General features: G+C 46.9%; 1 protein-coding gene across 6 annotated transcripts in view; it reads right to left on the bottom strand.

Annotated features, from left to right (window-relative positions):
• Window positions 1–5,930, bottom strand: part of slc25a47b (solute carrier family 25 member 47b) — a 59,182-nt gene extending 53,252 nt beyond the window's left edge. For all 6 annotated transcript variants that reach the window (XM_070879366.1, XM_070879369.1, XM_070879371.1 and 3 more), the window contains exon 1: window positions 5,665–5,930. In XM_070879366.1, the coding sequence (XP_070735467.1) occupies window positions 5,665–5,701 (37 nt within the window). In that variant the 5' untranslated portion in view covers window positions 5,702–5,930. The remainder of the gene's footprint in view (window positions 1–5,664) is intronic.
• Between the last annotated feature and the right edge of the window lie 6,806 nt (window positions 5,931–12,736).

The raw sequence follows: 12,736 nt of genomic DNA, 5'->3' as shown, positions 1-12,736 counted from the left end.
GTCGAAGGCTGAGAGAGCCTACAGCATGATTGAGAAAGAAGCGTTAGTGTGTGTCTATGGGGTAAAGAAAATGCATCAATATCTGTTTGGGCTAAAATTCGAATTGGAAACTGACCACAAGCCATTTATATCCCTGTTTTCCGAGAGCAAAGGGATAAATACCAACACATCGGCCCGCATCCAGAGATGGGCACTCACGTTGTCCGCATACAACTACGCCATCCGCCACAGGCCAGGCACAGAAAACTGCACCGATGCGCTCAGTAGGCTGCCATTGCCCACACAGGAGTGGAAATGGTGCAGCCCGCAGATCTAGCTATGGTTACGAAAACATTTGAGAGTGAGCAATCACCCGTCACTGCCCGGCAGATCAAAACCAGGACAAGCCAGGACCCCTTATTATCTCTCGTCAAAAGCTGTGTGCTTCACGGGAGCTGATCCAGTGTCCCAGTGGAAATGCAGGAAGAGGTAAAGCCGTTCCAGCGGCACAAAGATGAAATGTCTATACAGGCAGACTGTCTTCTGTGGGGCAATCGAGTAGTGGTCCCCAAGAAGGGCAGAGACACCTTCATAAATGACTTCCACAGTACCCACCCAGGCATCGTAATGATGAAAGCGATAGCCAGATCCCACGTGTGATGGCCCGGCATCGATGCGGACTTAGAGTCCTGTATTCACAGATGTAATACATGCTCGCAGTTAAGCAATGTACCCAGGGAGGCACTGCTAAGTTTATGGTCTTGGCCCTCCAAACCATGGTCTAGGGTACACATCGACTATGCAGGCCTGTTCTTGGGTAAAATGTTCCTTGTGGTTGTAGACGCATACTCCAAGTGGATTGAATGGGAGATAATGTCGGCCAGCACACCCGCTGCCACTACTGAAAGACTGCGGGCCATGTTTGCCACACATGGCTTACCCAATGTCCTGGTGAGCAACAACGTGCCATGTTTTACCAGTGCTGAGTTCAAAGAATTTATGACCCGTAACGGGATCAAGCATGTCACATCTGCCCCGTTTAAACCAGCGTCCAATGGTCAGGCAGATAGAGCAGTGCAAACCATCAAGCAAAACTTGAAGAGGGTAACTGAAGGCTCACTGCAGACTCGCCTATCCCGAGTCCTGTTTCGCTACCGCATGAGACCCCACTCACTCACTGGGATCCCACCTGCTGAACTGCTCATGAAAAGAGCATTTAAGACATGGCTCTCGTTAGTTCACCCTGATCTACATGAACAGGTAGAGAGCAGACGGCTTCAACACAAAGTGCATATGATAGCGCAAATGTGTCACGCGAGATTGAAGTCAATGATCCTGTATTTGTATTAAATTATGGGCAAGGTCCCAAGTGGCTTCACAGCACTGTCATGGCCAAAGAGGGGAGCAGGGTGTTTCGGGTCAAACTTTCAAATGGATTCATTCACCGGAAACATTTGGACCAAATCAAACTCAGATTCACGGACTATCCTGAGCAACCCACCTTGGACCCTACCTTTTTTGATCCCCCAACAGACACACCAGTGGCAACCGGCACCATGGTTGACCACGAAGCAGAACCCATCATCCACAGCAGTCCTGCAGGGCCCAACACACCAGGCAGCCCAGCAAAGCCAGCTGCACAGCAGCCCAGCGAGCGGCCAACAAATGACTCAACAACACCAGCTTTCACAACGAGACGATCAACCAGGGCAAGAAGGGCCCAGATCGACTCACATTGTAAATAGTTACACTATTGACTTTTCAGGGGGGAATGTTATGTATCTGGACTTTTATATACTCTGTACAGCCACCAGAGGGCTCATCCCCTGGAATCCCAAGGGATCTCATAAGCCCTTGGGAGAAAAGGTATTTAAAAAGGCTTCACAGGTTGTAGAGGCACTCTGAAGACCTGCAATAAAAGACTAAGGTCACACATTACTTTGAGCTCAGTGTTCAGTCTGACTCTTTCTCCATACACTACACAAACATTTTTTTAAACTAATAGGTTCTCCATTATTAAAACATGGAGCTAGTCAATCTCTCATGAGCGTCCAACAATTTGAACAGCTGTGGCCGCACAAAAGCAACAGGCCAAAACTCACAAGGATCAACACCAAACTAAGGACCTATACCAAAGAAATCGTCCCAGTCCTTGGCAGCACCATGCTCCCAGTCACACACAAAGGGATGATGAACCGACTTCCCCTGTGGATTGTCCCCGGAGATCTCCCAGCCCTGTTGGGGAGAAGCGGGCTGGTAAAACTAAATTGGAAATGGGATGATGTTCACACCATGTCGTCAGAGGAACGGACCTCCTGCTCAACAGTTCTAAGTCGTTTTGAACATCTCTTTCAGCCAGGTGTGGGCACCTTCAAAGGGGCTAAAGTTAAAATCTACATCACACAGAATGCCAGACCGGTCCATCACAAGGATAGAGCTGTGCCTTATGTGATGAGGGAAAAGATTGAACATGAACTGCGGGAAGGCATTATCTCACCCGTGGAATTTAGCGACTGGGCAAGTCCCATCGTCCCCATCATGAAGCCTGATGGATCCGTATGAATCTGTGGGGATTACAAGTCTACCATAAACAGAGTCTCCCTACAGGACCAATACCCGCTGCCCAGAGCGGAGGACCTATTTGCCACATTGGCTGGAGGAAAACTTTTCTCGAAACTAGATCTCACATCTGCGTATATGAAGCAACAACTGACCGATGAGTCTAAGCTACTCATCACCATCAACACACATAGAGGCCTTTTTATGTACAATCGATGCCCATTCGGCATCAGGTTGGCAGCTGCTATATTTCAGCACAACATGGAGTCTGCTCAAGTCCAATCAGGGGACGGTTGTGTTTCAAGATGACATACTCATCACGGGCAGGGACACCGACTCCCATCTCCGCAATTTGGAGGAAGTACTAAATCGATTGGATCAGGTAAGCCTAAGAGTTAAGAAATCCAAGTGTCTGTTTCTCGTGCCCGAGGTTGAATTTTTGGGCAGAAGGATTGCTGCTGATGGAATCCGCCCAACAGAGTCCAAAACAGAAGCAATTAGTCTAGCACCCAGGCCCCGGAATGTCTCGGAACTGCCCGCCTTTCTCGGGCTACTCAATTACTTTGGGAACTTTATGCAGAACTTGAGCACGCTGCTGGAGCCTCTCCACGTGCTACTCAGAAAGGGGTGCGATTGGTTTTCGGGGGATGCCCAAGAACGCGCCTTCAATAAGGCATGCAATCTTCTATGTTCCAACAGTTTTTAGCCTTTTTTGACCCAGGTAAAAAGCTAGTTCTTACATGTGATGCATCAGCGTACGGGGTCGGGTGCGTTTTACAGCATGTCAATGATGCGGGTAAATTACAACCCATTGCTTATGCCTCCAGGTCACTTTTGCGGGCAGAGTGCGGGTACGGTATGGTTGAGAAGGAGGCGCTCGTGTGCGTGTACGGCGTCAAAAAGATGCACCAATACCTTTTCGGGGCCAAATTCGCGTTAGAAAGCGACCACACACCCCTCACGTCCCTGCTATCCGAGTGCAAGGCAATAAACGCCAACGCCTCGGCGTGCATTCAGCAGTGGGCACTCAGGCTGGCGTCTTACGACTACACAATAAGGCACAGACCAGGCACAGACAACTGTGCCGACGCGCTTAGCAGGCTACCCCTGGCGACCACGGAAGGGTCCGACGAACAGGAGTGCGAGATGGTCATGGCAAATCAATGCCTTTGAATCCACAGGTTCGCCCATGACAGCTCGCCAAATTAGAGCCTGGACGACCAGCCACCCCACGTTATCCTTAGTCAAAAGATGTGTTTTAACTGATGACTGGGCAGAGGCTCGCGATGCCTACCCCGAGGAGATCAACCCTTTCCATAGGCGCATGCATGAACTATCACTACAGGCAGACTGCCTGATGTGGGGCAGCCGAGTAGTTATGCCCTTGCAAAGCAGAGAGGCGTTTGTCCGGGAGCTCCAATGCGAGCACTCGGGGATTGTCCTTATGAAGGCCATAGCCAGATCTCATGTCTGGTGGCCTGGCATTGACGCGGACTTGGAGCTCTGCGTCCGGCAGTGCACCATTTGTGCCCAACTCAGTAATGCCCCCAGGGAGGCCCCCGTAAGCCCCTGGCCCTGGCCCACCAAACCGTGGTCGCGGGTGCATGTAGACTATGCGGGCCCATTCATGGGCAAAATGTTCCTCGTAGTCGTCGATGCATTTTCAAAGTGGATCGAATGCACCATTTTAAACTCGAGCACCACCTCCACCACTGTGGAGAGCCTTAGAACCATGTTTGCAACACACGGAATTCCTGACAATTGGTCAGTGATAATGGTCCGTGCTTCACCAGTACAGAATTTCAAGATTTTATAGTTGACCACGGCATAAATCACGTTAAGTCGGCACCGTTCAAGCCGGCCTCCAATGACCAGGCGGAGCAAGCAGTGTAAATCGTTAAACAAGGCATGCTAAAAATCCAAGGTCCCACGCTGCAGAGCCGCCTGTCGCGACTGCTGCTGGCATACAGATCTCGTCCGCATTCATTGACTGGGGTTCCCCCCTCGCAACTGTTGATGAAACGGACCTTAAAGACTCGGTTCTCGTTAATCCTCCCAGACATGCATGAAATTGTTGAGGCAAAGCGCCGGAAGCTAACTGAGTACCGTGACCGAAATTCGAGGGGAGGTGGAATGAGATAGGGGACAAAGTGTTTGTGCTAAACTATGGCAGGGGTCCCAAATGGCTTGCAGGGACAGTAACAGGCAAGGAAGGAAACAGGCTACTGATTGTACAAATGGACAATGGCCAAACCTGCCGGAGGCATGTAGACCAAGTAAAAAATAGATTCACCAACAACACTGCAGAACCAGAGGCAGACTACAATGTGGAACTCACACCACACTTGGTGGACAGACAGAGGGAACAACCTGAGGAAAGGGCAGTCTCAACAGACAGCCCAGGCGAGATACCAGCAATCATACTGAATGAAACAGACAATCCAGGCGAGATACCAGCAATCACACCGAAAGAAAAACAGGCACCAAGGCAAACAACTGAACCACAACTAAGACGCTCCACGCGAGAGCGTAGACCACCTGAGAGACTGAATCTATAAAGGCAATAAGACCTTGGGGGAGGGTGATGTCATGTATCTCACACTACTGTATATAACTGTATCTTACTATGCTATACATGACTGTAACTAGATATGACCTGTAACCACAAGCATACCTTACCACCAGGCGTGCACTTGCAGGAGACACTGGATACCTGTTCCACACAGGTATATAAAGGCAGGTCTCAGGCAAGTGTGGCACTTGAGAGTTGTGAAATAAAGGTGCAGGTCCAGAGTGACCTTGACTTCATGCATGTGCCTCATGTAAGTCTGTACTGCAGGGTCAGGACTTTACAAAAACATTTTAAGTATTTTAAAAATTATAAACAACACATCAAATTTAACCTATAAAGAAATAATTGCTAGACATTTGAATTAAAACCTGTATATTCTCAAAACTGATGAAGAGACATCGCCCAAACATTAGCTCTTTTTTCGTTTGAATATTTTCTGGTTTTATTCAAAACTTTGAATATCATTTTAAAAGAACAAGTCCACGCGTAGACTAAATGTTGTGAATACTTCTCTAACTTTGAAACACTTTTACGAGCGGTTGGACATTTCTTACCTGCAAACCACCCAGCTAAGAAGTCAATTAAATGCATTTTGCACCGAATGTCAACACCTTCTCCTCAGTGCTGGCGGTGCAATGGACATTTGCGTCTATGACTGCAACATAGCGAGGAAATGCGAGATCTTTCCTGAAGAGGAGGACTCCGGCCAGCTTCAGCTGTGTAACACAGGCTGTAAGCATGGCGGTAATCGAATCAAAACAACCTCCGAGCGCTGTAGGGGAGACTGCTCGGGTGACAAGTCTTGAAGCGGACAATACCGAGTTGCGGCGGAAATAATCGAGTGACGGCGGAAACCGTCTAATGGCGGAAATAGCCGAGTGAGGGCGGAAACTGTCGTCTAATGGCGGAAATAGCCGAGTGAGGGCGGAAACTGTCGCTGAATGGCGGAAATAGCCGAGTGAGGGCGGAAACTGTCGTCTAATGGCGGAAATAGCCGAGTGAGGGCGGAAACTGTCGCTGAATGGCGGAAATAGCCGAACGGGGCCTGATGCACCATGAATAAGGCGGGAGGATTGCGGTTTTTAGCAGACAGTAAGATAAATTAGACACCATTTTTTTTTATATCGGTGGGGAGATGGATTTGGAGTTAAACCCTCATTATTAAAGTTAATGACTGCTAATCTGAGCGGTGGCTTTATTAAGATTTTAAACAATGACCGAAAGGGAGAGAGTTGCTTGTTGTGGGAACGTTATAGGCGGTCGAGCGCGCTGGGTGTTTCGGCTCAGCCGTTCCCAAGGCCGAGAAGGCTTGTGCTCCTTTTACTTGCACATTCCCAAAAAGTTCCACCTGAAATGTTTATTTTGTGAACCCCCGGGCAGTGCAGCGATACCTCGGCTCTACCAGGAACCCTTCCTTAGCATGTTGATTCATGTTTTTTGCCTCAAAAATTATAACCAGCCCCAGACTTCTCAACCAGTTTGGAAGCCACAGCACTTTTACTGACTGCGTGTAAATGCCGCACCTACAATCTCCTTGTTGCGGACCAGCGGCAGCTTTCCACTGACCCCTCCCGCCAAGCACTACTCTGCTTCTAATATTTTTTTTCATTTCAAAATATACTTTATTCACATAAAAATTTGCACACTACATTGGAAAGCAGTTCAGTACATTTGGATGCGGTCAGCAATTCCACACAATACATTTGGATGCTGACGGCAGTTCGGTTCAATACATTTGCTTGCTTTACATTTCGAGGTACAATCCAGGATACATTGTAATACAGTCATCAAATTACGTTACATGTGGCACTATCCAGTACACGGAATGGGTGAGGGTACAGTTAAATTTCTTTGCAACATACATTACTAAACAGAACTTGCATTATACATGGCATTACATAGGTGTTTTCAGGTCATGGTGCTCTTATGTATACAAAAAGTTTACAAGTACAGTCCGAGGCGAGATTATTTACTGATTCCAGCCCCTGCTTCCAATAATATTGATGGTAGTTCTGCATTTCCCAGCCATGCACTGGTGGCTGGACAGGATTGCAGTCTGGTTTTATGTACTGCAGGATAGCGCTGCAGCCATGTCGGTGTGCGGTCCACCTGTGTGCAGCAGATATCCCTCTAATAGGTAGAAGCGCCCTAGTTACAACTAGTCTGTCAACAGCCGGCCGCAGCAGTTAACAACGAGCCACCTACCCACTGCAGTACGGCTGCAGTGCAGTCTGATGTTAGGGCGGGATTAGCCTGCAGTCAACTGTGATGTATGACTGCGGTTGGGTAGAGGGCTGCAATTCGTTTCGATGTATGCTTGAGGTGAGATAAGTCTAGTCTGATGCAATGAACAGCTTTGCATTTGTCCACGTTTTGTATAGAGTGTATGGATGTGCTATTAAATACATACCAACTAATTTTACTACGTAATACTCCTGATTTATGAAAGATATTTTAGAACTCCAGAAAAACAATTTTTTTGGTAACACCACCAAATATGTTTATTGGTTTACATTTGTGTTAATGACGCCAAATTTTATTTTGGTTATTTGTCTGCATCATAAGGCAAACATTGATTATTTAAGCTTAGTTGAGTCAAAAGTTGTATTCATTTTATTGCATAACTAGTAACTAGTGGGATGCTGCAGGGATCAGTGCTGGAACCCCCAACTATTTACAATCTATATTAACAACTTGGATGAAGGGACCGACTGTAATGTAGCCAAGTTTGCTGACAATACAAAGATGGGAGGAAAATCAATGTGAGAGGAGGACACAAAAAATCTGCAAAAGGACATAGTCATCGTCATAGGCAGTCCCTCGAATCGAGGATGACTTGCTTCCATGTCAAAAGGTTCACAGGTGTTTCAATGATGACCTAAAATTCCAGGTCCGAGCTAAATCTTGAAGGGTGAAAGAGGCCTGTGCTTGGAATTTTTTAAACCTGTGGTGACCGTTGCACACCAGCCACCACACGGGCTTGACAGAGCCAGGTCTTGATCCAGTAGCAAGGATTAACCAAGACGACTGCAGACCTGCTCTGTTGCACGGACCTAGTCCGCACACATATCGCAGTGTGGGCTGGCCCATTGCTGTCCCTGGGCCTTCGCCTCTTGAAGGCCCCGAACTCGCGCCTCTCTTGGGTCCCGATCACGTCCCTCTATGAACTCTTGCCGCTCCTTCACCCCGACCTCGCCGCTTCTGTAGTACCTGCCCACGCTCCAATCCGATGGTGTTCGCAGGCTGGGGAGCGTAAGGAGCAGCGTGAGCTGGAGCAGGAGAGCAATGGCAATGAAGAGTGATGTCATCAAGGTCCAGGTCGGTGACATGGAGAAAAAGGACATAGGCTAAGTGAGTGGGCAAAAATTTGGCAGATGGAGTATAATGTTGGAAAGTGTGAGGTTATACACTTAGGCAGAAAAAAAAATCGATGAGTAAGTTATTATTTAAATGGGGAAAAATTGCATAGTGCTGCAGTACAGCGGGACCAGGGGATCCTAGTGAATGAAACACAAAAGGTAAGTATGCAGGGACAGCAAGTGATCAGGATTAATATAGATTAATGATTTAGATGAAGGAATTGAATGTAATATCTCCAACTTTGCAAATGACACTAAGCTGGGTGGTGGTGTGAGCTGTGAGGAGGATGCTAAGAGGCTGCAGGGTGACTTGGACAGGTTAGGTGAGTGGGCAAACGCATGGCAGATGCAGTATAATGTGGATGAATATGAGGTTATCCACTTTAGTGGCAAAAACACAAAGGCAGAATATTATCTGAATGGCGGCAGATTAGGAAAAGGGGAGGTGCAACGAGACCTGGGTGTCATGGTACATCAGTTATTGAAAGTTAGCATGCAGGTACAGCAGGCGGTGAAGAAAGCAAATGTATGTTAGCCTTCATTGCTAGGGGATTTGAGTATAGGAGCAGGGAAGTCTTAATGCAGTTGCACAGGGCCTTAGTGAGGCCTCACCTGGAATATTGTGTTCAGTTTTGGTCTCCTAATCTGAGGAAGGACGTTCTTGCTATTGAGGGAGTGCAGCGAAGGTTCACCAGACTGATTCCCGGGATGGCAGGACTGACATAGGAGAGACTGGATCGACTGGGCCTGTACTCACTGGAGTTTAGAAGGATGAGAGTGGATCTCATAAAAACATATAAAATTCTGATGGGACTGGACAAGTGAGATGCAGGAAGAATGTTCCCGATGTTGGGGAAGTCCAGAACCAGGGGACATAGTCTAAAGATAAGGGGTAAGCCATTTAGGACTGAGATGAGGAGAAACTTCTTCACTCAGAGAGTTGTTAACCTGTGGAATTCCCTACCGCAGAGAGTTGTTGATGCCAGTTCATTGGATATATTCAAGAGGGAGTTAGATATGGCCCTTACGGCTAAAGGGGATCAAGGGGTATGGAGAGAAAGCAGGAAAGGGATACTGAGGGAATGATCAGCCATGATCTTATTGAATGGTGGTGCAGGTTCGAAGGGATGAATGGCCTACTCCTGCACCTATTTTCTATGTTTCTATGTACAGTTATACAGGGTATTGGTGAGGCCACACCTGGAATATTGTGTAGTTTTGGTTTCCATATTTAAGAAAGGATATACTTGCTTTAGAGGTAGTTCAGAGAAAGTTCACAAGGTTGATTCCGGAGATGAGGGGGTTGACTTATGAGGGAAGGTTTTGCCTCTACTCTTTGGAATTCAGAAGAATGAGAGGTGATTTTATTGAAATGTATAAGATTATGAGGGGGATTGACAAGATGGATGCAGAGAGGATGTTTCCATTGATAGGGGAGACTAGAACTAGGGGGCATAATCTTAGAATAAGGGGTCGCCCATTTAAAACTGAGATGAGGAGAAATTTCTTCTGAGGGTTGTAAATCTGTGGACATCGCTGCCTCAGAGAGCTATGGAAGCTGGGTCATTGAATAAATTTAAGACAGAAATATACAGTTTCTTAACGGATAAGGGGCTATGGGGAGCGGGCAAGGAAGTGGACCCGAATCCATGATCGGATCAGCCATGATCGTAGGAAACTTCGGCATTGTTGTAAGTAGTATCTGCCAGTAAATATAGGTGATCTTTATTATCTAAGGAGCGACAGTTAATTAAATCGGCTGTTTGCTGAGTGGTGGCTTGGTGTGTTGTGGTAAGGTTTAGAATTGAATTCTACTCGATAATTGCGAGTGTAACTAGAGGGATTTCAAGGCAGCTCAGTCCTGTGGATTGCACGTCCTGTGGCATTTGGGAAGTCCTGGGTGCTTCATGCAGCTGGGGCGACCACGTGTGCGGGAGGTGTCTCATAGAAACATAGAAAATAGGTGCAGGAGTAGGCCATTCGGCCCTTTGAGCCTGCACCACCATTCAATAAGATCATGGCTGATCATTCACCTCAGTACCCCTTTCCTGCTTTCTCTCCATACCCCTTGATCTCTTTAGCCATAAGGGCCATATCTAACTCCCTCTTGTATATATCTAACAAACTGGCATCAACAACTCTCTGCGGTAGAGAATTCCACAGGTTAACAACTCTCTGAGTGAAGAAGTTTCTCCTCATCTTGGTCCTAAATGGCTTACCCCTTATCCTTACACTGTGACCACTGGTTCTGGACTTCCCTAACATCGGGAACATTCTTCCTAATGTTAATACGGATTCTTTTTCCCTCAATCTGTTTCAGCGAATACACTGACACGCGAACACCTCTTGCCTTTTCTGCGGCCGGGACTTGTCAAGACAAAGGAACACTCTCAATCAGAGCCTGTTTACCTTCCCCTGGACAAGCCCTTTTCAGCGCGAAAAGCACAGTAGATATACATTTTCAAAACAGAACACATTTGATTAGCACTTGGTCTATCCAATCCCTTTCTGCCTCCCCCCACCCCGAGTACGTCCAATGGCAGGCAAGAAAGTCTCCCAATTAGGGCTGGTCTACACTGTCTTCCCTTATCAGTAAAGAACCCAATTAGTTTCCCTTCCTCCTTATCAGTAGAAGCTATTACTTTTCCCTTCCTATCTAGGATTGCTTTCTTTCTTTGTGCTGCCTTGCGGCTTTCTCATGACCCGTGTCTAACCTCAACTTCAACTCTTGGTAACCCCTTTTTTTTCTGTTGATTCTGCAGTTGTCTGCATCTTGACATTTCTTTAGCTATTTTCCCATGATTCCCTATCTCCATCCTTTTGCCACCTTCTCTATCCATCTACCACTTTCGCAACCCTTTTACACATTCTCATTCCCCCCCTTTTATCATTCCATGATAACCCTGGTGCTTATTCCAGGAGTATCACGTTTAGCCATGTGCATTCTCCTTCCTGATCCTCCTTGTTGTCTGTGAGTCCGCCTCGAGCCTCTTTGCAAGGTCTTATCAATGTCTGTTTCGGTTCTCACATCGTATCCTGTCGGAATATTATTGAATTGATAACTTCTGGAGCCTTGGTACAAGGCCGAAGAGAAGCCTTTTACCTCCTTATGGGCCAGTGCAGGAACCAGCACTTTAACCCTTGTCCCACTGGTACCCCTAATGCCAAATTTTTCTCTTACATTTCCCCCCTTTTGGCCCTTGGCTATACGCCAAGCTGGCCATATTTCCCAATAACTATCTCCCTGTAGGCAAGTTCCAGATAGGTTTGTTCACCTGGGTGGCCATCTCCCAAGCTTCGGGACCTCCTGAAACCTTCCCACAGAGTTATATAAGGTAAGTCCTTCCTGTAGGACTGCTTAAATTTTCATCCCTTATGGCCTTAATCATAGTGCGTGCCCTGACTTATTGTTTGGCCTGTTTAATTCGTGCACATGTTAATCCCATCATGACCATCAGAACCAGACCCTGTATTACTACAAGTACATGTGATATTATTCTTATCCATGGGTGAATTTGAATATTAAGTCCAATGTCCCACAGCTTTGAGTATCAGGGCTGATCAGCCAGCATTGCGTTACTGTCTCTCTGTAAGTTGTCTATTTCTTCCATCAACCGGACATACTGTCGTCTTTGATTCTGGATTCCTTGCACCAAACGTAATTGTTCCTCATTTAGTTCCGGTATCTGTTTGCCTTGCGGTTTCCATACCGCCTCTTCGTACCCCTCTCGGAGGGTATCCGTGATTGTTCTGTCGATGATTTCCGTTGTCTCGGGATGTAAATGATATCCATCTATGTCTATTTCTCCCTTGGGTCTGAAGCAGAAGTTAGGAGTAATGAGGACACGGGGTGACTCCTCCCCTGGTCTTAATGGTTAAGTTGGCTGCCCCCGTGCTCACGCATCACTCTCCGTTCCCTTGCGGGGCAGCGATGGTCTCAAGATCGTGTTCGAGAGGAGTGATACTCAGCATGCATCCGTTTGTTTGGTGGAATCTGCAATCATCATTCGTCATTCATGACATACCTCGACATAAAACCACTTGGTTAATTTTATAGCAGTCAGTTATATCAATGCCTTTGGTACTATTGTTAATTTTAATCACCCGTCTGGCAGGCTGATGGTAACGTAACCGAGTTTGGTTTCTCATTTCACCAATATTATCGATCTGATATAAGGGGTCTCCCTTTGTTACATCATACTGTGGTATGGACAACACAAATCCGATCATATTCACCCGCCCAGTAATACATCTGAATTTCGGCACC

This window comes from Pristiophorus japonicus, chromosome 4 (assembly GCF_044704955.1).
Source record: "Pristiophorus japonicus isolate sPriJap1 chromosome 4, sPriJap1.hap1, whole genome shotgun sequence".
NCBI classification, from domain to species: Eukaryota; Metazoa; Chordata; class Chondrichthyes; family Pristiophoridae; genus Pristiophorus; species Pristiophorus japonicus.
Note: the sequence above shows the minus strand (reverse complement) of the source record. Positions and strands in the feature narration are given on the sequence as shown.